This window comes from Dermacentor andersoni, chromosome 8, assembly GCF_023375885.2.
Source record: "Dermacentor andersoni chromosome 8, qqDerAnde1_hic_scaffold, whole genome shotgun sequence".
Taxonomy (NCBI): domain Eukaryota; kingdom Metazoa; phylum Arthropoda; class Arachnida; order Ixodida; family Ixodidae; genus Dermacentor; species Dermacentor andersoni.
In genome coordinates, this window is record NC_092821.1 from 133,874,428 (window position 1) to 133,898,142 (window position 23,715).

The 23,715-nt window shown below is 45.2% G+C and overlaps 2 protein-coding genes across 2 annotated transcripts; one reads left to right on the forward strand and one right to left on the reverse strand.

Moving 5' to 3' along the window:
* Window positions 1-1,010: 1,010 nt before the first annotated feature.
* LOC126525750 (UBA-like domain-containing protein 2) lies at window positions 1,011-13,410 on the reverse strand. The gene is made up of 3 exons (XM_050173673.3): window positions 12,497-13,410; window positions 12,303-12,371; window positions 1,011-6,151 (listed from the first exon to the last, which is right to left on the reverse strand). The coding sequence occupies exons 1-3, from the start codon at window positions 12,602-12,604 to the stop codon at window positions 5,879-5,881; spliced, it is 450 nt and encodes a 149-aa protein (XP_050029630.1). The 5' UTR covers window positions 12,605-13,410; the 3' UTR covers window positions 1,011-5,878.
* A 116-nt stretch (window positions 13,411-13,526) lies between these two features.
* On the forward strand, window positions 13,527-23,409 carry DCTN5-p25 (Dynactin 5, p25 subunit). Its single transcript, XM_050173669.3, has 6 exons — window positions 13,527-13,709; window positions 13,809-13,877; window positions 13,963-14,081; window positions 16,881-16,992; window positions 18,213-18,315; window positions 23,251-23,409. Exons 1-6 carry the CDS (start codon window positions 13,662-13,664, stop codon window positions 23,352-23,354), a joined length of 555 nt encoding a protein of 184 aa, XP_050029626.1. The 5' UTR covers window positions 13,527-13,661; the 3' UTR covers window positions 23,355-23,409.
* The last annotated feature ends 306 nt before the right edge of the window (window positions 23,410-23,715 follow it).

Below are 23,715 nucleotides of genomic sequence, written 5' to 3' on the forward strand. Positions count from 1 at the left end.
AGTTTAGGAAAAAAAAGCAGGGAAGAGATTGATATGATCGGATCTCGTAGTCATGGCTAGCGGTACGAGGCAGATTTTGAAGGGAAAAAAGATTAAGTGATGTGTACAAAAACGCTAGATAAGAAACATGTATTGCATATACCTGATTAAGTCAACCAGGCCAGGTGATATGACTAGACGCTCGTGTTTGTTTCCTTTCTTGTCCCATCCTCGCGCAGTTCACCCAAAAGTTGACAATCTTTCTCCGCCCCATTTCAAAGGGGTACTATTAGCTCATCATCATCATCGGAGACGAGAGAAGATAACTTTTCTGCCACGGAGAAAACGATTCTCGGCATTTTTTAGTGAACCAGCCTTATGATAGAGAAAACAATAAAAGTTCGTTGCCGTGCTTTGTTTCTGGTGCTCCCCGTTGCACACATTGTTGCCATGGCTGGAGAACTTGCAAAACGCGTGGGGAGAAAAAAAAAAAAGCGCGCGAGCATGCACGCACGCGCACACACACACACACACACATACAAGACAAGCAGAAGCCACTCCCCCAGTCATTTTGCATAGTTAGAACGGCCGAATTTACTGTTCATGGCAGGAACATGCACTGTTCTTGCATTTCTACCAAGCTTCGGAAACCGTGTGCTTGAATCACATCCCAACATCCTTGTGCTGCCAAGTTTGCACAAAGTACAGGCACCAGGTGCAAATGTCCAATGGGATTCACTACGCAATTCTGTTTGGTCAGCATGTACATGCTATCCCAGACAACTTGCCACTAGTAAATTCAGCCACAATTTACTGGTTCCACAATTTACGGTATCATTTCCTGACAGCAGACTTCAGAATATGGCTAAGGTCGATTGCAATTCGGCACTTGCTGTTGCAGTCATTATGAACATTCCACAGTATACTGAGAGACATTTTAAGGGCAATAAAATATTCTTTTGAAGACAAGTCGCTTCATGTAACAGGCTGCCCTGGAAGCATTGCCAAAAGAATTACTCATGATCTTCAAGTTCATGGTGACAAGACACTGTCTTTATTCAGTCAATGAACACTCATGCATACGTCAGTCCCAGCACAACAAACCCTTGTCCTATGACAGACTCTTGAGAGTCAATAACAAAAACAAAATAAAAAAAGGGGTTAAAACAGACAAACTGCCAAGCAGCAGTCTTTTTTTAAGGGTATGACTATGTTTCACTGGACACAAAATAGAGTTCAGCTCAATAAAATATCTGCATCATTGAGGTGGTGGTCACTTAATCACTCTTTATAACTGAATTGCGCCATGTTACACTATGTGTATATATAATATGTATAATATCAATATCGAGACACACAATATTGCTTCTCACATATATCCATGGTTGTAACATCCGCTCGTGCAAGTAATCTATTGTTACCGCAGACGCCAACGTACGCACAATTTCCCCCAGACAAGGTTATGACGTCGCGACAAACCCAGTTAAGAGAAGATTTGTTGGCAACACAACGACAGTTCCTGCAAAAAGCTGTGCGAGACATGGTTGTCAATTGCTCCAAGGCACATAAGCACACTGAAATACTGAGAGAGAAAAGAACTGACAGTGTGACGACAATTGCACATTTGCGAGGGGAGCCGGTCGGTCTATCTACAAGCCAGCCGATGCAGTTACATCACTTCGACAACACACAAATCGCACTGATACCAATTTTTTTTTTTTTTTTTCAGTCCACAACTCCTGCCACAAGGGTCTCTCCAGGGGCTCCAAAAGGTTCGAGGCTTTTCAAGTTGCCCAATGTCATTGTCTGTGAGGCCGGTACTTGATGATCAGACTTCAAGGTCATCGTTCATGCAATAATGATAAGGCCGAAGAACTCTTTTTGAGAAGTTTCCAGCAAAAGCACAGAGTCAATCAACTGGACATGCTGAATTTCATTAAGATGCGTTTGTATTATCTCCATGCAAAGAATGCTCCTCCACTCCTGGGAAGTGTAGAGACCAGCCAAGTATGGTGCCAATACGATATGCCAGTAAAAGCGGCATCTCTCACATCAAAGACGCATGTCTGAAAGGAGCGTCCAGAGTTACAATTGCACACCCAATAGGACGTTGTTCTAAACAACATCAACATGCTGTTGCAGGTTTGCTGCTGACATGAGGAATATGCACTTCATGGGACCGAGTTGCAGAAAACTTGCAAATGGCATGAACACTTGAGGCAGCAAGCAGCCGCATGCACCCCGTGTGGCACGAGCAGAAGCAAAATCGCCAACACTGGAGCACCACACAAACACCAGCATGCGACGAGTCATTGGGATTCTCTGGAAACCCTCTTCTAGTACAAGACAAGCTCCCGCTAGCACAGAGTGGAAGAGACAACACCAGCGGGTTTGGGAGCGGCATGCATATGCAGCAGTCTGTAGAAAACCACGAGAGAACAATCCCTACAGGAAAAAACTAAAATAGTAACACTACTGAGCAACTCCGTGGGTGAACAGCAAATGACCCCCCTAGGCTAATTGTTCACCACTCTTCGCATGCTATGGAATAGAGGGGGAAAAAACTTTAGTAAGAAAAGTTCCTGCCTCCTGTCGTGCCTTCCGTTGGAAAAGAGCTGGATTTACCTCGCTTTGCATTCACAACTCTGCCAATACCACTGTCGTCCTAGCAATACACAAAGCCGCGTTGATGCCACATTGAGCCAGAGCCAAATATGTTGCAGGGCCAAGCAAGTTTATCAAGCCACACAAGCAAGTCTGGTGAAACAAAGCCCCATGCCAAGGGCTAAATGGCCACAATGATGCAGGCATTTGCCATCATCTGAAGTTAAGCTCGCAGAACAACATTGAAAAGAGAGGAATGAATCGTGCAGCTAGCAGGCACTGCAAATGTGGACTGAAATTCTGGCAAATAATCTGGCTGGCAATAACCAAGAAACTTTAAAGGCACACTAAAAAAAAAAATACATTACATCGAGCTAAACTTATACAGTATTCGTCTAGAAGTCTACCATCATTTTCTGTGTGCTTTGTTGCGCAGAAAATTGCCGCTGTTGCTCAATTTAAGCCGCCCATGTCAAAATGAGCAAGTTGACTTGACCTTTCCGTGACCTCCCTCTAAGTTGCTGTTGTCTTCTAGAAACTCTTTGGCATTTCACTTGCGTGAGGCGCTGAAGCTATCCACGCTCTGCAGCTTGGCTTGGATTCAGGTTGCTGGCGCCCTTGCAGTGGTGGGGACGTAACAGCTGCCCTCTGTGAATCAGCCAGAGTGATGTCCCACGAGAGGTACCATAGTCCACCACAGATGGCGCCACTCCAATTTTCCATTATTGCCATTTTCTCCCTTACAAAAGCTCCGTTTTCAATACGAATGGCGAATTTGTTATGACAACAGCCTGATCTTTTAATCGAGCTCGACCCAATATATTCCTTTGGCATCTCAAGTCAAGAAAGAAAGTGGCCTCAGCGTGGCGACAAACTGACCTTGGCGAGCAATAATTCACCATTCTGCTCCACACATCCTCGTTTGGCTTGTTCCAAGTTAGTGCAAACAACTGAGCTCCCATCACCTTTCTGCAAGGTAGCATACTTTAAAAGGCTGCACTTATCAGCTCATAAACATGTAGCAATAGATTACGAGCCAACTTGTTATCACAATTCCAGTCATGCTTTGGCATATAAGCTATGAAAGGCAAGTTTCCCCGACAGCCATGCACTACGAGAAGAATGTTCAAAGACTGACATGCTAATACAATGAAATCGTGCCACCCAATAATCCCTCCACAACGGCTCTTACAAACACGACTGCCTAATCAACATAGTGTGCTCTCATCTCGGTGAAAAGGAATTAAAAAAAAAAAAGGGAACGCTAGAAACAACACTTCTTGCTTGCTTTCATTGCGCGTGCATGCCAGCTCGAAACGCTTCTTCGGTATATCACGATACAAAAGTTGAAAATGGGTTCACTTTAGGCAATGCAATCACTTCCACAATATTTTGCTTAATTATCACCAAATGCATCGGCACCTATGGGGGACATTATTCTTGACATGTTGCAGAGCACAACATTGGGAATGCTGTCACCTACAGACGCCACGTCCAGTGCTGGTCGGTTGAAGTGATAGTATCCCCGAAAGTGATCCAACTGAGAATACAGCTACAGTTGTCTTGTCACTTGAGAAACGAAACGCACCAGTGGATGAAAAAAAAGGTGATGTGCATCGTCATCCTGCTGCAGGTTTCCAAACTAGAGACTCATCTCGACCAACCACGTGTGCAGCAACGAACTTAGGGAAAAAAAAAAAAAAAGAAAACGACGTCGGGCACTGTGCATCCACGGTTCTTTTTCGAGCACTCCACGATACCACCACGTTCACAAGATCCTTCAAGTGATGAACAAAAGATAGTTTTTAAAAAGGGGCGAGAAAGGGAGGGGGGGAGTTTGCTTTCTGCAGAACTTTCAAACAAGCAAATGTGTCGTGGGTACATGCAATTTTCTAAGAAAAACTCTTACAAGTGTTCTCAACAGCTCTAGCTTCCACATCTAACACACCACACTCCACATCTGGCCTTTTAAGTCTCTGGGTAATGAGAAGGGGAAATAGGGCATTGAGTGATAGAAGATTTGGTTCTACAACTGCAGCATGTCACAGTCCACATTTCTGCTGTCAGTGACGTCCGGGGGTTGTGCGTGCTACTTCGCAGGTTGTGCAAAAGTGGGACTCTTCGATTTGTCATCCCAAACTGCCCAGGACTCCCCAAAACACTGCCCCATGCCAACGCTCCCCATCTGAAAGCAGTGCTTTTGGGCAGCCTGGGACAAAAAATTTAAGGGACTTAGGGCGGAAGCAAATGTTGCCCTGAGTCACCAATTCTGCGATGCCAACTACTACACTTTGACTGCGCTAGTTTAAACACCATAGGTGGCTGTGATACCCTTACAAACTCGCTGAGAGTAGCTGCATGAAAGAACCAAACTTCTTCCTCAGCTTCTGACCCTATTCGAGCAACCCATCTAGTCCAGAAACAAGCGCGCTTTCAAGGGACACGTCGACATCAGCACTCCGAAGCAGCGGGTGCACGTTTGCAGAATACAGAGTGTTCGGCCGTAAAAATAACATAAGTAGAAAGCGCCTTGGCTTACGACGTTATTTTCAAAAGTTTGAGAGAAACATCCCACAGTACCCAGGGAATTAGTGCATCATAGCACTTTTAAGAGTCCCTTGAAAGCACAGATTTTTCTGACCTGTTGAATTTGGCATCCAATTTAGGTAAAAGGCGTTTAGAATGTTACAACAGTTCAAGTAATTTGCTGCAGCCCATATCATAACATTACAAATACCAAATCGGCTATTATAAACCAGCAGCGTTGAATCGCTAAAATGATGTACAATCTCAACGTGCCGCCAAAAGGAATCCATGCATTGAGGGCTCCGAATACCTTTGGTTGTAAAATGGCAATAATAAAAGGTTTGACTCAGGTGTTGCATCTAATACGCAAGCCTCTGGTGTTGGGAGACTAAGAAGTACCCTCTTCTAATTGAGCCAATCGAAGAAGACTGGATGGTAATACAATAAAAGCCAACAAAATGTGCCCAGGGGGCACAGCTGCCCATCAACACGCTTTACACACACGCACACACCTCTCCAAACTGAACGCCACCTTCAGCAATTACCATTCCAACATCCGTACCTCAGCGAGTGCCAATCCCCCGCGTTCACAACCCCACCCTTCCTCGAGCCTGCGGCATCGCCGATCGAATGTCCGGACACGTGCTCTGCCGCTCATGCAACCACGACGAAGCAATGCTGCACAGAGCGCATCCCGTCGGCGCACAGGCCCGTTCTCTCCCCGCTCCTGTGTTGTCGAAGGGACAAGCCACTTCCTCCACGCTGAAGTTTACCGTTGAGCTTCCATGGACGACGAGGAAGGCGAGGTGCTCGCCTGATAGCAGCGGCCCTGGGAAGAATGGGGAGGCATGCCGCCGCCGCCACTCCGCTGCGGAGCGTACTGGCTTGGCGCACCCATGCAGCCCTGGTAGCCGCCCTGCAGCGCCGAGCCCTGCATGGGGCTAGGCACCGTTGGAGGGGTGGCGGCCGAGAGCTTGGACAGGGACAGCAGGGTCTCGGGAAAGTTGGGTGGCGTTGCCGGCGTATTGGCGGGCGTGCACATCTGCGAAGAGGCAAGAAAGTGGCATTCACACCTTTGAGTGTTGCCTTGGAAAGCGCATACCAAAAAAGCTAAATTGGTGCGCACCAGAGTCGTGGAGTAGGGCCCTCCATTCCACTCTATTATGGGGAATGGAGATCCTCCATAATGCCACTCCTTTCAACTCCCCCTAATGGTGACTCTCCCACCGCCATCACGTAGTGAGACTAAGTTACCCCCTCGTATGTGAGAAATCTGGCGAGGAGCGTCGGGCGGGGGCTCGGCGTTTGCAGCTGCACACTTGATAGGGGAGTGTACAGGGCGCGCAGATGCGGACACAGTTATAAAGAAATTCAGTGCACGAATGGAAAACATGGAAAAGTGAATGCAGGACGAAACCATGAAAACGGAATCTTGCATGCTACGAAGTCTACAGGCTAGCGTAGACAGAACTGAAGAGCCGCTAAGATTAAAAAAAAAAAGAAAAAAGAAAAGCAGAACTTACAAGGCATGGAAGAGCAGACAATACATAAAACCTTAGAGCCGCGTCTGTCAGAACTCGAAGCTTACGAGATTAGGATCAACCGTAAGTTACAGGAATTCGCTGAATGCTCGTGGACTAAGACAACCAGATTGACAGACAAGATGGGCCCCAGTCAGATTGCTTTTAATGACACACTTGACCTGAGCATAGAACAACAAGGACTGACCTCTCCCAGTTTGCAACATGGCTCGTCAAACTAAGTTGACAATATTACAATGGAACTACAGGGGTTTTAAACAAAAGCTGGAATCCTTGCAACAGTTTGTGGACTCTCTAGATCTGAGGCCGAATGTAATCATGTCAGCTGCCACAATTACAGGACGTAAATGTGGCAGCAGGTCCCACAGTACGCATCAAACTAACGCTTCGACCTGCTTACTTGTATACAAGGACACTACGGATTTAATAGAGCTCGAACTAAATGCTGAAATATAATGTGTTTATTTCTATTCTCCCTAACACACGTTCCAGTAAAGGCGCATACATGCTTAATATATACAGCCATCCGAACCACAGGACAGCAGCCTGACGAAACCTTTCAGAAAACGGCGCAAGCTGCAAAATCCAAGTCTCTCATTATAGTGGGGGATTTTAATGCATACAGCTTTCTCTGGGGTTGCAACAATGAGAACATAAAAGGCAGGAAATTGGCAGCATCAATATCAGATATGGATCTTAATATTCTGACGGACCCGCAGCATCCTACGAGAATAGGCAATAGAGTTTCAAGAGACACATTCCCCAATTTAACGCTAGTCAAGAATGTTAAAATTGGGAGTGGCAAAATACGCAGGAAGCCTTAGGCAGTGATCACTATATACTCCGAATTTGCCTAGACCACAACAACCATATTAAACACAGGGGACAAGCCCGGCTTGCGGATTGGTCGCTTTTTCTAGTCTCCAAAAATCCTGAACTCGCCGATAGAAAAATATGAGGAATAGGCTGAGTCATCACTAGCTGCCAGAGAGAGAGAGAGTCGCGAGAATGCTGCAGACCTCAGACGATGCGGACACCCACCTGTTCCACCTCTGGGAGTCCAGGAGAGGCCTAACCAGTAGATGGAAGCAAAAACAACTGCAAGCTTAAAATCAACATCACTGAAATCACAAGACAAGCAGAGGAATACATGTGGACCTTGACCAAGAATGACTGGCTAGTCAAGTGCGAATCACTGAGAGGCGGGCATGGCATCAAGTCCATGCGGAGCCTCCTGCGATGCCTCATCGAGCCCAGCAAGACTAGGGGAGAGCAGCTGGTGGCAGCCCTGACGAGCAAATACCCCTGTACGACCAAAGATGATGTGCCTGTGTTGCAGCATCAAGGCAAGGATAATCCAGAACTCGACAGAGACTTCCAAGTAGAAGAAATACAGGCGGCACTAGTACTGACCATTAGAGGAGGTATGGCGCCAGGACATGACAAAATTAGCCTGCTTGCTTGCCAACATTAACAAGTAGATGCTAGGCCACCTGACTGATTACATCAACGAGTGCTGGAGAGCTGGCGAACTGCCCCTGGCGTGGAAAGTGGCAGACGTCAGCATTATCCCTAAACCAAGGAAAGAGGTAAATATTAACAACATTTGCCCAATTTCGCTCACTTCATGCGCTGGCAAGGTGATAAAGCAATTTATGCCAGGCTTCAGCATATTTGGAGTAATACCATTGCATGCCCCACACCATGTTTGGCTTCAGGGAGCACCTATCCATGCATGATGCACTGTTGCAGCTAAGATGGATGTTACAGACCCACCCAACAAATGCAATAGTATAGCCATCTTAGCCCTGGATCTCAAGGGTGTTTTCAATAATGTGAAGAACTCAAAGATCATGGGCAACCTGCGGAAGGAGGACTTTTAAATGCGCCAGACTTTCTACGAGACGGCCAACCTCATGTAAAAATTGGAGATGTTAGGTCCCAACCAATCCCTATGGTCACTAAGGGTATGCCACAAGGGGCAGTCCTCTCTCCTCTGCTCTTTGATATTGCCCTTATGAATTTGCCAGAACAACTCGATCGCCTAGAGGAAATTTGGCATGCCCTCTATGCAGATGACATCCCTGTCCGGGTGACGAAGGGCAATTTGGGGCAGATGGAAGAGGCGCCGCAAATGGCTGCCTTGACGGTCTAAAAATATGCTGAGTAGTGTGGACTGCGCATGCTCTCCAAAAAAAATCTACACTTCTAATCATGCGCAGATGAGAAGATGAAGCCTTGGTCGAAATTAGGGTGCATGAAGCCGCAATCCCTTAAGTAGAGACAGTGCATATCCTGTGACTACTGGTTAACAACAAGGGTGTCAATGCAGCAATGATTACTAAACTCCGTACAGCATGCGAACAAGTAATGTGAATGATCACTCGTATCACCAATAAGATGAGAGGGATGATGGAGAACGACACTCTTCAGTTGGTCCAAGCCTATATACTCAGCCGAATAGTGTACGTTGCTCCGTACCTTCGGGTGGGGAGGTACAAGTTAAACCATTTCTATGTCATGCTTAGAACAGGATACAAGGTGCTAGGACTGTCGGTCAAAACACCTACAGGGCGCTTGTTGCAGTTGGGGTGCACATTACAGCAGATAACTAATTGAGGCCCACCTATTAAGTCAATATGCCAGATTGGCAGGAACGAAAATGAGATGCAAGGCGCTGGAGGCCTTGAGTATCAGCTGTCCTTACTATACGGCAACAAGACAAGACATTCCGAAGGAGTGGCGGAGCAAAGTTTGCGACACTGCCCCTTCCTAAAAACATGCACCCAGAACACGGCCAAGCAAGCAGGAGGGCAAGAACCAAGAAGACAGACCAGATCTATTCTAAATTACAGTGATCCTTTGTTGTGGATTCTGCGGGTCTGGTAGGAGGGATCCCCCTCAAGGGCAGACGATCAATGGACATTGTGTTCGGCACAGGGAAGATGCAGAATTGGAAGAGGTGGCGATCGCCATCACAGCTTTGCATCCCAATTTCGAATGCATTTGTAGCAGTGTCGATGTCGAGGACGGTGCGGGGAATTGCGGATGGTTAGGTTTGCCAGGGCATTGCCTAGGAAGTGAACGCGGCCCGTGGCTCAGACCATGAGCAACTGGCGTGAGGTGGCCGGGAGATTGATCCGCCAAGGAATGACCGTCAGCTAGTGCCTTCTACTCAGTAAAAATATACTCCCGTTTATTGTGGCTCATCATCCTAACTGATTTTGCATGCCACACATCATTGTGGACTCAAATTGCATATAGAAATTACATGCAGGGCCGAGCTGCACCGCTAGCTTGCAGGATCCTAAAACAATCTGGAGTCTTCGCTTTGCGCAAGGAGCTGATTTGGGCGCCAGGACACAAGGGCGTGGAGGGAAATCAGCATGCACAGGCTGCTGCCCGAGCTTTTCTCCCCTGGGGTCCCTCCTCCTCCCTCCCCAAATACTCGGACTTCTCATTGCCATTAGTAACTTATGCATATGTATTGCAGCACTTGCGCTTATTGCGACGAAAATACCTGGGCCCGCCAAGGGATTAGATAAAGCAGAACGTCCTTTACAGAGACGACAAACTATGTCATTTAATAATCCAGTCAAGCTACATGCTATCGAGCCACAATTCTTGTCAGCCAAATGGTAGATTTTGCGGGTAGAAAGCAGATTTGTACGATATGGTGTGGGCCTTTCAGGCTAATAGTGCCTTACGACACCGCACAACAGCCAACGTGGGAAGGATGGGAGGTAGCCCTGTCCAGCTAAACCCTCGAGAACCAGCAAGCCCTCATGAATGGAGCCAAGGCGGCGGCCTTAGCCAACGGAATTCCGGAATGAGAATCCGACCACCATTCTCCCAACTCCCCTTTTCCTATCAATGAAACATCTTCACCATCATCATCAAACGTCCTAAACATCTTTCAATTTAATAAGTGTCTGCAGTGCTTGGCACTGTGTATGAGCCTTTCAAACACTGAGCTAACAGCCAAATATGAACGCACTTTCTGTCAAACATACGAGGACACCGCTGGACGATCTAAACCCTTTACTGGCTCATTACAGAATTCTCTATTTGTCCTGTAATAACAGTCAAATATCAAAGACTGGCATTGAAATATGAGAATGGAAGCCGACAAGACCTTCACAGCCAGTCAAGTGGCATACGACAGCAACCAGCATGCATAAAGGAAAACAAAACAAACAGGAAGGTGCTTATTTTTTTATTTATTTTCTGCATTAGGCGCTGCTAGCATAGCCACTGACGGGAAATGCTACGTAAACGCTGACATATGGACAAACGAAACCTCTAACACGTCTACACCGATAACACACACGAGCATCTTCCAAGCGACAGACAGACGACCAAACAGCAAATACGCTTTTCCTGTCAGGGCACGCAGAGAACACTCTTGTGAGTCACCTATCTGCCGCCCTTCGGGGGGGGGGGGGGGGGCGCAAACACTGCAGCAACAAACAGCTGCATGGATGCGGCGGGTTTCAGTTTAATTTCCAGCTGCGGGGCAACAACACATCCACAGCTCAAGGCACCTAGATAGCAGACTCAGCCGAGCAATCTCGACACCGCAGTTCGCAACACACTTGTTTCCTGTTTGTGTATTCATTGCGACAACCACGACGGAGCCGCTTAGCCAAATGCAGCAGCTCCATCGAGGTAGATAGCATCGAAACCGTCTGGTAAACGTTGCGTAACATACGCTCCCCCCTACCTCTCTCCCGGCGAGTGAGCTTTGCAAGGTCATGAAAGCACGCCGTCTAGGCGTGAAAGACGCCTCGTCAATGAAAGAAAATGACAAAGAGCACGTTGGTAACAGTGCGCTGTGCCTAAGCGAACAGCGCGAAGGAACGGTTTCGACGACTCGACTACCGTTGGCATCGCTTTTTCGAAGGCCTCAGCTTCGTCGACCGTCTGTTTATACACGAGTCGAAGTTGCATGCAGACGCACCGTTGTTGGCCAACCGTCATTGCAAAACCGAAAACGCCAGCAGCAGCAGGAAAGCGACGGTACACCGACATCAGACGCATGCGCGTCGGCGTGCTGCTCGTTTTTGCTTTTGTTTTTCTCTTTTTACCGCTGCGCTCCTTACATTTGGTCCGTTTTGCGGTGCGACGACCACCGGCGGCAGTTAGAACTTGCCAGCTAGCGTATGAGAAAGGGAGATCCCTACAGTAAACGCTGACACACACGAATAAAGTAAAAACAAGAAACGCCGGCGTAGCGCCGTTGATTATCAGCGAGCTGGCGAATGACAGCGCGCGACGGTGGCTGTCGCAAACAGCCACATTTTCCTTTTTTTTCACCGCACGCGTCACTGATAACAAAATCGGAGCGTGGAAAAAAAAAAGATATCCGCCGAAAGGCCAGGCACGCTTGTGTAGTCTGGCTAGCTCCTAACGGCAGCTGGTGACCGAGTGAAGGTTCGATGGTGACTGGCAAGGGTTGAAAAAACGGCGAGCCATACATTCGCAGGCGACGCGAAGCTGCGGCTTGTACGTCGATAGTAGGAGGCGAGGGCAAGTAAGAGGAGGTGGGTAGTCTGCCGTCGACTGTCCACGGGGGAACTCGTGGTGTGAAGACAGCGCAAGAGAGTTGCGTCATCGAAAAGTTCGCAAAGACAGAGTTTCCACGATGCTTACCGAGCTAAAGTGGCCCGCTGGGTGACAGCCAGGTACAGCCGCGTCTTGGAAGAAAATGCTGAGCGCCGTCTGCGAAATGAAAGGGTCGGGGCGAGTTGTGAAGGAAGCGTTCCCGTGGCCATGTTGATATGGGAGGGAGGGGGGGGTAGCAGAGCAACGATTGATTCTTCAGACACACGACTACACCGACTTACCTCGAACTGCCAGTGGGCAGCTTGAAGTAGCTGTTTGGCCTGGTCCCTCGCGCATCCAGCTGCCTGCGCGAACTGATTGATCATCACCTGCTCCCGAAGGGAATCCATAACTGCGGAATCCCCGTACGAGACGACCCCCACCGCCGCCTCCTGCGCCGTTTTTCGCCTCGCTCGAGGGTCTTCGAGGTGACGTCAGGCAGCTACGCGGGCTCCCATTGGTGGCGTGCGATCACTGGCTGCGTCGCTATTGGGTCGCCTCGGCGGGACCGTTTCCGCTTCCGTCTTCGGGCTCAAAACACAGCTTGGAAGTGGGCTCTGTTTGTAAACAAACCCCAAGCAGGTGCTTCGGAAGTTTTGTGCCCGCGTCCGTTGAGCGTTCGTTGAAACGCACAACTGCTACTCTGCGTTTTAGCAATTCACCCTTGTAAGACGGGTTGAACACGCACGTGGCATTAAGGGTATTTAATGCTCGATCGCGTTGCTCTCATCAGTTGTGCCCCAGCGGCGTTTTTCCTGAATGCGCTCGCGAGGTTAACGCACCGGAACGTAGTACTCGCGTGATGCACTCTTTATTAAGCCTAATACAGGCTGACCACGAGAACGCGCGCCAACAGTACCATTCGGCTGGCTGGTAACTTACCTATATTATTCGTTCAGTGACGCTCATTTTGACCCACTTAGTTTTTCGAGCAGTAGTTTGACGCATAATCACCATGCTAAACATAGCGGAAAAATTCGGTCATATGCGACTGTTCATAGTTTGCAAGGTTATGGTTATTGAGAACGCGCTCCCGTATAGTTTCTACTTTTTTTACAGCGTCGTAAACATCCAATAACGTTCAAGAAAGCTGATGTGCATCATCTTGCATGTTTGATTCTTTTTTCCTTATTCAACAGCGTCTTGTAATGCAGCTGTAGAGAAATGACAAGTTTGCCCCCTGAATCAGTACAATGAACAGCGCCATCGGTACAGTCGCTATATTATTTTTCGGCTTTGGCTCGGATTGGACGGCCATCAATGAATCCCAACATGGCCGCCTAGAGTTGTTTTCGCTTCCCAAGCAGATGGGCGGCGGTTTGTTCCACGGTTAATTCACGCCGATTCCTAACTCATTTTCGTTAATAGTTTCTCTCAAAAAACAAGCATCAAAGACGCAAGCTTGAAATGGATGTCGTTGACGTCTGGTACAACAAGCAAGACTACATAGAAACCGTGAGCACCCAATGCTTTTCTGTGGCGTGTACTGAGCTACATGTATTAATTTCTTCTTTCTCTGTATTAAATCATTGCCTCATTTCGTGCGTGTTTCAGGCTTCCGGAAACAAAGTGAGCAGGAACTCTGTTCTTTGCGGCAGTCACAACATAGTCCTCAACGGAAAGGTGCTCTTTGCTTTTGCTTTTTATTGATGCTTCGACTTCGTAATGGTTGGTTAGCCGGAGAGCTCACTTTGTCGTCCGCTCGCAGACAATCATTCAGTCGGAATCCATCATACGCGGGGACCTGGCAAACGTCAGGATCGGCCGGCACTGTGTCATAAGCAGCCGGTCAGTCATCAGGCCGCCTTTCAAGAAGTTCAGCAAAGGGTAGGTTTCTGGCAGTTTCGATTTGGCATGGTGTACTGTGCGATTCACTTAAAAAAAAAAAAAAAAAAAAGGGAACACATGAGCGTACAGCATGTGCAAATTTTTCTTTGCGGGAAGTGTCTGCAATCCCCAGCAGACGACTTTGGGGTTGTTGGCGTTGACACCTTTCTGCGCACTTCGGCGGCAGTGCGTCGACATATAGCTTCGGCCGGCTCCTTCAGAAGGACTTTGCTCTACAAAGTACCGGCTTTGTAGAGCAAAGTGTACCCTTTAACAGGTGTATCCATTAGCGGTGCACAGCGCCCTAGCTCTTGCTGTGTTATTACTTTCAGCAGAAAGTGTTTCGTGTTGATAACCCAGCAGATTGTCCGGCCCTCGAAGTCGCAGTTAGGTCGTGCAGTCTACTGTATTTTGTGCAGATTGACCTTTTAACATGTGCGCCGAAACACACCGCGCTGCTAGCGATCGCTGTAGGTCGGTGATGTGTCTTTTTGAGGGATCAGTGACGTAGAGTAGAGGGGACAGGGTATTTATCGCACGTTGGTAGTAAAAGAAGAAGAAGAAAAAAAAATATCTTGCATCTATGAAATTGCAACTCAGTAATTATGGGTCATGACTAATCTTACATTATGTTGCGAAAAGCCTTTGAGCTCTCCGCATGCTTACATATTTTAATTGTAAATCAACATGTTGCACATCTGTAATGACTCGTGCGGTTTGACCTTAGATTGTTAATAATAAACAGCGGAAAAAAGAAAAAGACTCATGCTTTGATATTATAGACAGATATCAAGTACAAGTTCATTTGCTGTATGACCGATCTCGCATTTTCATGAGCATAATGTTCTTTGCATCGTTACGTACAATTATTCACCAAAGTACCTCATCCTAATTGGGCAGCTTCCATATAGAAATTGAGTGCCACCTAATTTTATGAATGCATGAATTTTAAAGCTGCCCATGTATGTTATGGGGACATCACACCGCCTTTGAACACTTGTCTAATTATCACATCGGTCACCATCTTTGATTTCTTTTTCTTGCATCGTGTTCCTCTTCCCCTCCCTAAACACACACCTACTGTGTGTAAGACCTGACTAATTTGTATTGTCCAATATTGAACCATTGCTGAACTGAAAAAGAAAAACCCAGGGACGGTGCGAGAAAGTGCGCCTTTGTCTGCTGGCTACTGTACTGAATTCTATAGCAATATGCTTTTCTCGCTATTGATCATGCCAGTTGGGAGTCACTCAACGCTCGGGTGTGGCTGTTGTTGTCAGTTCATTTGCATAATGGTCCTCAAGGAAAGGTCATTTTTGCACGTTACCCACTGTTGGGGCTCAGCAGACATGGCGATCTCCTGCCGAGCACGAGTTCAATCATTCGTACTATCAGTCTATCAAATCATTTATCTTCTATCCATATAGTAACAGATAGAGCAGCTGTACGAGCCCAGACAGCTTGACGAAGCCAGATCCCCCCCTTATTTCTTTCTTTCAGCAGTAGGACAAGCATATACACATGACACACTTGTTAAGAAAGATTTGTAAAAGACAAATAACTGTAATAAAACAAAGAGAAAAACTAGTATAGGCACAAAGAAATGTCACAAGGAACCTAATGATGATAACAAAGTGATAATGAACAAGTGTCACAGTATGCGTAAGGGTACAGTGCTACCGTGCAACATGATAATTGCCTCGCACTTATGTGATGGGGTTGATGCCCAGCCATGGCGGCCACATTTCGACGCGAGCGAAATGCAAAAACGTTTGTGTGCTGCACTTTAAACACATGTTAGAGAATCCCAGGTCGTCGAAATTAACCTGTACACTGCCTCTCCCTAGATAACTTGGGCACGCGACCTCGCACGGCCCCTGCCACTCCCAGGTATACTCACTTTGTGTCAGTGCACTCTCTGCCTCTCCAGAAGCACGTCGCTCACAAAACGAAAAAGAAAGAAACACTGCTTAGGTTTTCCGCGGCATCTAAACAGACGAAAACTTGTAAGTTAAATTTCCGACAGCAGGTGGAGCAAATGCCTGCGTGCTCTAGCGCCCCATTTTGGCAGGGCAACCACGGTGAGCCAGTGTGGCAGGTCCCTCTACACCTTGACAGGTGGAAGAACTTATGAGCAGTTTACAAAGTCTGAATTGGGAGCAAGTAACAACAAAGGATTAACTTTTATGTAGCATGAAAGTCTACTGAACCAGCACACGAAACAAAAAAATGAGCAGTGAAAGGATTTTTCTGGGGCCTTCTACTGTGGCATATCTCATAGCTTCACTGTTGCTTAGTGACATGACATTTAACCTTGCATATTAATTAACTAGGTTTTGCACATTATTTATTTATTAATAAAAGATACCTTACAGGTGCCTGGAGTCTGTGTTTAAGGGAGATGTACAGGAAATGTCAAGGGTAAATTATTCAATAGCATAAAAATCACAGTTCCAGTAGCATTTTTGTTTATTTATATGTTGGGCCTATTCGAAATCAGACAGCTGTGTTCCAAGAGTAGGTTGCTTGGCATTTTTTCTTGTGGTGCGGTTAGCTTCAATGTAGCAGTCATCGAACACGCTGGTTGAAGCAAGAGCTTAGATTTACATATCACTAATTGCTGCTTCACTAGTTGGTCCGCACTTTGTTATGACATGAAAGATTTGAAGAAACGACAGGACAGGTTTCTTGTCCTGTCGCTTATGCACATAGTTTTAGTGTCTTTCTACGCCCAAACTCAAGTTCACACTTCACCTTTATGACACTACCACTTACGGTTTCTCCTTACTTTTCTTACAGTGTTGCCTTCTTCCCACTTCACATTGGTGACCACGTCTTCATTGGCGAAGGCACCGTTGTCAATGCTGGTCACGTCGGTTCCTTCGTCTACATTGGGAAGAACTGCGTCATTGTGAGTCATTTGGCCATGCTGTCTGGCATACGAAGTTTTTTTTTTTTCAAGTTCAGACATTGAATCAAAGCGTCATGTAAAGTACAGGTCATCAACTTTAACGGAAACACAGCATTTTCTTTCTCTTCTTTATTTATTTTACTTCAGTCGGGGATAGTGCACTATTATGGTGGGTTACATGACAGATGAAATTGTATGGAACAAATTCGATTCACGGATAGGCAAGGAAACATAAGACAGCGGTAAAATATACGAATTCAACTCGCATCCTTGGCAATCCACGTGCAGTGCTTTACCAATCAAGCTATCACAGCACTGTCTTTTCATTCACATTTTCTTGAGTGCAGTTAAAACTTGATCAAGTGAAACCCACTTTTGCGAAGTTCTCGATCTAACGAAGCAGTTTCCATTCTCTGGCAGGTACCCATAGGGTTCAATGTTGTCATCAACCTGAATCAACCAAGCTCTGGCCACAAAATCGGACTGCATGTAGCTGCAGAGAGGCACCAGTATCAAAAAAATGTTCACCTCTCTGTGACATCAGGGAAATTGGCTAACATGATTGGCTGCTGCATTTATGCAAAAACTCTTTGAGCTGCACAGTAGCATAATGTTTCCTACAGAAACTATTAGAGCAATATCTGGTGTCAGTGTCTATGAGAGCTGCAATAATGATGATTAAGCCATCAGGGAAATTATGGGTATAGTACATGGATTTGCCTTAACTGCGTCCTGCTGGCTTCAGGTGGCTTTGTGACTTTGAAAATTGATCAGAACCAGGAAAACATTGCGCTCTAAATGCGACAGGTTGCAATGGTTGTTCACGTGAACAGTGCTTTACTGCTTTGGTCTATTTAGAAAGGTATGATTGCTTGGAAATATAGACAAGTAAAGGCAGGTGAAGCTCTGCCCTCGAGCGAGGCATTTATGATGCAGGCTTTATATAATCGTTTTTGATACAGTAGTAAATAAGGAGACAAGAACATCTGAAGTAAAAGCATGAAAATTATACAAATTCATGTACTAATCATAATTCTCCATGGTAGCTGAATAATCACAGTGGTAGTCACAGCAGCGTATTTTCTACTTTGTTTTTAAGCTGTCACCAACTATGGGTACCGTTGGCTTGCTTGTGTGGCCTTTTATTGTCTCGCACTTGGGAATGCTGGCAAGGAGAGTGAAGCGCCAGCAAGTTGTATCTGTTCTGCGTTTTTGTCCAGGGACGGCGAAGCGTGCTCAAGGACTGCTGCATGATCGAGGACAACACTGTGCTGGCACCCGAGACTGTCGTGCCGGCGTTTGCCGTGTTCTCTGGATCACCGGGCAAGTTGTGTCTCGTTCTTCTGCAGCGCCGTCTTGCTGGTTGGTTCCGAAAGTGCTCGGCTCCAGACGTCGAGGTGGACAATGATGCTCAAACTAGCTCCTCTCCCGACTTTCATGAGAACTATAAAAAAATACAAGCTGTGTTCTTTTTGTCCCAGTCTGGCTTCTTGATGTTGATCTTGCTGTGAAGTTGCGAGGGACACAGCAGTGCTTACAAGTTGTTCATGGTCCCTCGTAACACATTGTGGTGGCTTAGGGACGGTGGTGGGCTGCTGTTGGAGAACGACGTTGCGGCTTGATTCCTGGCCGCGGCTGCATTTCACTCACGCGCTTAGACTTAGGTGCACGTTAAAGGTTGGTTGGATATTGGTTGTGCAATCGGTATAAGGGAAAACAAACAAACACACAACATCACTGCTAACAGTGCGATGTCACGTGCTGCACAGGTATGTGACTTCATGGCGACGTAGCGATGTCAAAGCAACGGCAACAAAATTTTCACCACTTTAATAGACGGTGAAGGCTTCGAAGATTTTGTGTTCGACTTGCTCAAGATAATTATCTAAAGATGCTTGCTCAGCAAGCGTGGGTTTACAGTTACATTTTTTTCGGTGTTTGGCTCGATGACTGCTAACCGAACCTCTCACTGAGTACACATGCTCTCGAAGTCTATCACGAATACATTGGTCCCTTTGGCCGACGTGGCGACGGCTTCAGAACAGTGGTATTCTGTAGATCAATGCACTTGTACTTCCAACAAATTGTTGCTCATGCATCTTTTTTCTTTAGGTTTTGGCAGATGTTAAAGAAACTCAGGTGGCTAAATTCTGAAAAATCTGGTACACTACATGGGGGCGTCGGATGGCGCTCAAGGGTTTAATATTGGCCACTTGCCTGCTCCCGAGTTCACATACTACGTGAGGCCTGCGGTAATAGTGTGGTCCCCATCCACCGCAGTCCACGCTCCCACGGACAAATCTAGGAGCACATGTACAGAGATACCTAAAAAAATTGATGAGAAAGCAACCACCGCAGTAGCCCAATTGGTAGGGCACCCTTCGCATAATGTGCAGGTTGTGGGTTTGGCTCCTGCTGGAGGCAAGCTTTGTTTTCATCCTAGTTCATTTCACTTTCTCTCATCGTTTTTACATTTTCATAAGGAAAAAGGAAGGCGGTTAAATCTATCTATGCTTTCTTTCCTGTCCTCTTTGTAGGTTGGTTTCATTTTGTTGGGACCAACATAAATCAAGTTCCTCGGTTCCTGTTTTTTTTTCCATTTATTTCATACAGGGAGGTGATAGATGAATAGATGCTTTTCTTGAAACACATGTTTGAAGGACTAGTGCATGAAGAGGGTTTTTTTTTTAAAAGCCAATGTGCGCATGGTAGATCTGCAGCTGAGGTGTCACAGTACAGACTCATTAGAACTGAAAAAAAGAAGAAACAAAGCAAAAAGTAGTAAGTGCAATATCCAAGGGAGGGAGCAGATGGCAATGTTAGTAGCCACACCGAGGATCTTTTACAGTGGCATTATGTGAATTTTATAACCTCCTCAGTAAAAATGAGTGGTCTTGTTTGTGTTCCGAATCCCATTATTAATGTTGAAATAAATATGAATCATCGATCCTTAGAATACCGCATACATAACAGCTTATCAAAAATCATAGCACAAAATTAAAGCGATTTTACACTAACGGGATTGAAAGCAGTTTCATGGATGCTTGGCTTTCTCTAGTTGCGGCTTAGTCCAATCAACAGTGTTGGGCAGTCAGAATGTGGATCTGAAAACGTATTAATGTGAGCAATAACGGCTGCTTTGATGCTCTTCATCTTCAAGACACACATTAATGTCATTAAGGGTTCATGCAAATGCTTGTAAAAGCTTCGTTCTATTTTGAGGTAGTGCAATTACGTAGTACTGTAGTCTCCGATTCCTCTGCAACATCTTTCAAGCTTGGGTGCAACTGCAATTTTTTTTCTGTGCTTGTAGCCGTGCTCATGGCAGCGCGTGCTGCTGTTACTGCCATTGCGTAGCCTGTACAAGCTTATTTGACTCAAAGCCTCATTTCTTGCTGAAAATAGCTTGGAAAATATGCCCGTTTTCACGTACAAGTGTGTAACCAATTTGATATCGGTGTTGTAGAAGCTACATTAATATAATATTGACTTGTTAAATTGGAAGTAATGCATAGTCTTATGCAAATTGGGCTTTAGCAAAAGTCAGGTCACCAATGTAGCTATCTTGTGTAGTGCGTTAGTGAACATTAATTTAATAGCTTTAAGTGCATTAGCTTGTGTTGTTTCTGTAACTTTTGTACCTGCTTCTACAAAGCTGTAAGCTTGGCATTACACTGTCATCCAAGTTCACAGGTGTAAAAACCTTTTTTGTTAAATGTGGGACTCCAAATCAGTAGTTCTGCTTTCGTAAATCGCAAGTATCTAACTTGATTTTCTAAACCCGAGAATTGTCATCTGAATCAGTGTAATGACTATCCAAGTACTTCTGCTTTCCCATTAGTATATATACCTGAGTTGAAAAGCCAATGTAGCATTGGTGGTAAAAGAAAGAGGCCTATGGTGGATAGTAAGAAATTAAGGATGAAGTGACAAATACACACTGCTGTTAAACTCAAAGAGAATTTGCAAAGATGTGCCAGCCAGCGATGTTCACTAATTCCTGTGAAATTGCGGGGGAGGCGAACTTTTTTAGCATCGCCGTCCTCCCTCGGGAACTGAATTTCAGAGCCTGGAGGCGTGGACAGCAGGTGCAGTACAGTTTTGTGGGCAGAGCTTGTACTGAATTCTTAAAGTCCTTTTCACATTTAGCAGGCAACGTTGTGGAGGCTATGCAAGCACTAGTGGAATCATACAAATGCTAGTCTGCACGTTTCACTGTGCAGCCTGTTTTTTTCCTTGTGAGGCCTTCTAAGGAATAACTATGTCATATAGTACATTACAACTTCAACTTCTCGACATCAGATTGCATATGATTTGTGCACTTCCGTGCTTCCGGTATGCGATGTTACATACCATGTCTGGGTCGTGACTGCAAGAGGCTGTGCTATGGCTGCTGATTGCAACAATACGTCTTTTGGTGGTAAATAGATTCAGATCTGCAATGCTTTCTATACAATAAACACGTCATATTCTGCGAGGTAAAAGTGTGCGACTTACCCCTGTACTCAGCAATGCATCTCAACTTGAAGTCCATACTTGACTTGATCTAAACGACGCCTGGTGTATGTGCCCGAGACACTCATTGCGTTTACTTGGCACATTCACGATAGGCATCATTCAGATCAAGTCAAGCATGGGATTGAAGTTACGGTTCATTTCTGAACACGGGGTTAAGAGGAAGCCTTACCTTGTGAACAACTCTTATACTGTCTATTCCAATGCATACAAACGCAGAAATTATTTTGTTATTGACTGATTTGATTGAAATTAATATAGCTTTAGAGAGCAAGTTAGATGCTAGTCCCTGTAGGAAGCAGAACTTTAATTTAGGGCCTGCAATTTTTTTAACAAGAATTGCCCGACATTGGTAAATTTCTGAATACTAGAAGTCTGAAGTTTACGAACTCATACCTCGGCACCAAAAACAGATAATGCAGTTCTCTAAACTGTATCTGTCAGAGCAGCTAAAGCGGACCTATTTGACATATGAATTTACAGCTTAAGGGGACACGCTTCTCGAAACCAACTTTTTTTTTTATTACTTGCACTAGAGGTTTCAAAATTCAGCCAATTATAGCGTTTTCTATGCAGATTTCAAATATGTCATTACTTTTTGTGTAGCTGTTACAGTGTTTATGTGATGCACAATGGCAAAATATAGTCATCCTTGTCGGCACTTTTTTGTATACGTACTAAATTTTTACAAAAAGCATTGCGCTGTAGCTTGTTTAGCTCTTTGCAGATCATTAAGTGCCAATATCTAGCCAAACAGCATATACATTTACTAGAACTATACAAAAGATTATTACACAATAAAATGCCCACAAAATCACTCTATTTTGCCATTGCGTGGGACATACCACAAGAACTATAGCTTAGCGGCTACACAGAAACAAATCACATATTTGAAATCTGCTTGTAATGCTCTATAGGTGGGTGGATTTTCAAATCTCTGGTACAGATATTTAAAAAAAAATGTTTTTTCAAAGAGCGTCTCCCCTTAAGTGAAATAATTAGTCTATAAAAGTTTTGCAATAGTCTGACTTTAAAGTTAGTTGTATACTTCAGAGAGATGTACTATACTGTATATAAATTTTGTATGCTTCAGTTATTTTATTAGGTGCAGTTTAAATAATTGTGACATCATCCCTCATTGCGAAGTTGTAAACTCAATTGTTTTTTGCAATTTTCAGTAATGTGTATCAGAAAAATTGACAATGTAAACAATAAAACCACGTCCTACAGCCTTTAGATTTTAACGTTTTCTTTTACATGCAACAAACCTCATCAAATTCGGTGCAGTTGTTGCTGAGAAAAACAATATCTCTGTTCCGATGCATTTAAATAGAAGCCCCCAAGCTAAGGCTCGCTCTTAGTAATGTTGCACCGAATTACGTGATGCACACTTACAGTGTCTTTCTTTCATACGTGGTGCTCTATATTTTGGTCGCAAGTGCGAGCAGTGAGAGAGGGGTTATAGTGCTGCCTGCTGTGTATGAGACACGTTATCAAGCACATTCTCATTGTAAACATTTTTAGCTCTCATGTATCGGTTTTCTGTTATCATTTGTTCAGTGACGCCCCCCCCTTACTCAATGCTTCCCTTGGGGCCTGTAAGGTACTTTCAAATAAATAAATAAATAAATAAATAAATAAATAAATAAATAAATAAATAAATAAATAAGCATAGAGTAGTCTGTTGTGGAGTATTAGTTGTTGCCCCGCTAACTCTGTGAATGTTGTTATTGTTCCTTGTAGGGCTGTTCACTGGTGAACTCCCGGAGTGTACACAAGACCTGATGACTGACTTCACCAAGGCGTACTACCACCATTTCAGGCCGTCAGAGAATGCAGCCAGCTAGTGCCAGATACAATTGTATTTTACATATTTAAGAATAAAAGAAATAATTCTGCAAAGTTTTGCTTTCTGTGCTGCATCCATCTTGTGTAGTCATTGTGTAGCTGTACCTATATGTTTGTCTTTCTTTTTGTACATTTCTTGTTTTACACACTGTTATGGAATGATTATGAGTGATTCTCTAACCCAAATTTTTACTGTGGTAGTGATACTGCGGGATGTAGAACAACTTGATGTGTGTTCGGCCCTTTATGTTGCCAACTGTACGGTAATACCACTGTTGAGAATGGATGTAGTTAGTGGGCTTCATTGGCTGGTGAACAAGCTTACGTTGACATATTGGAACTTGACCTGCAATGCATAGC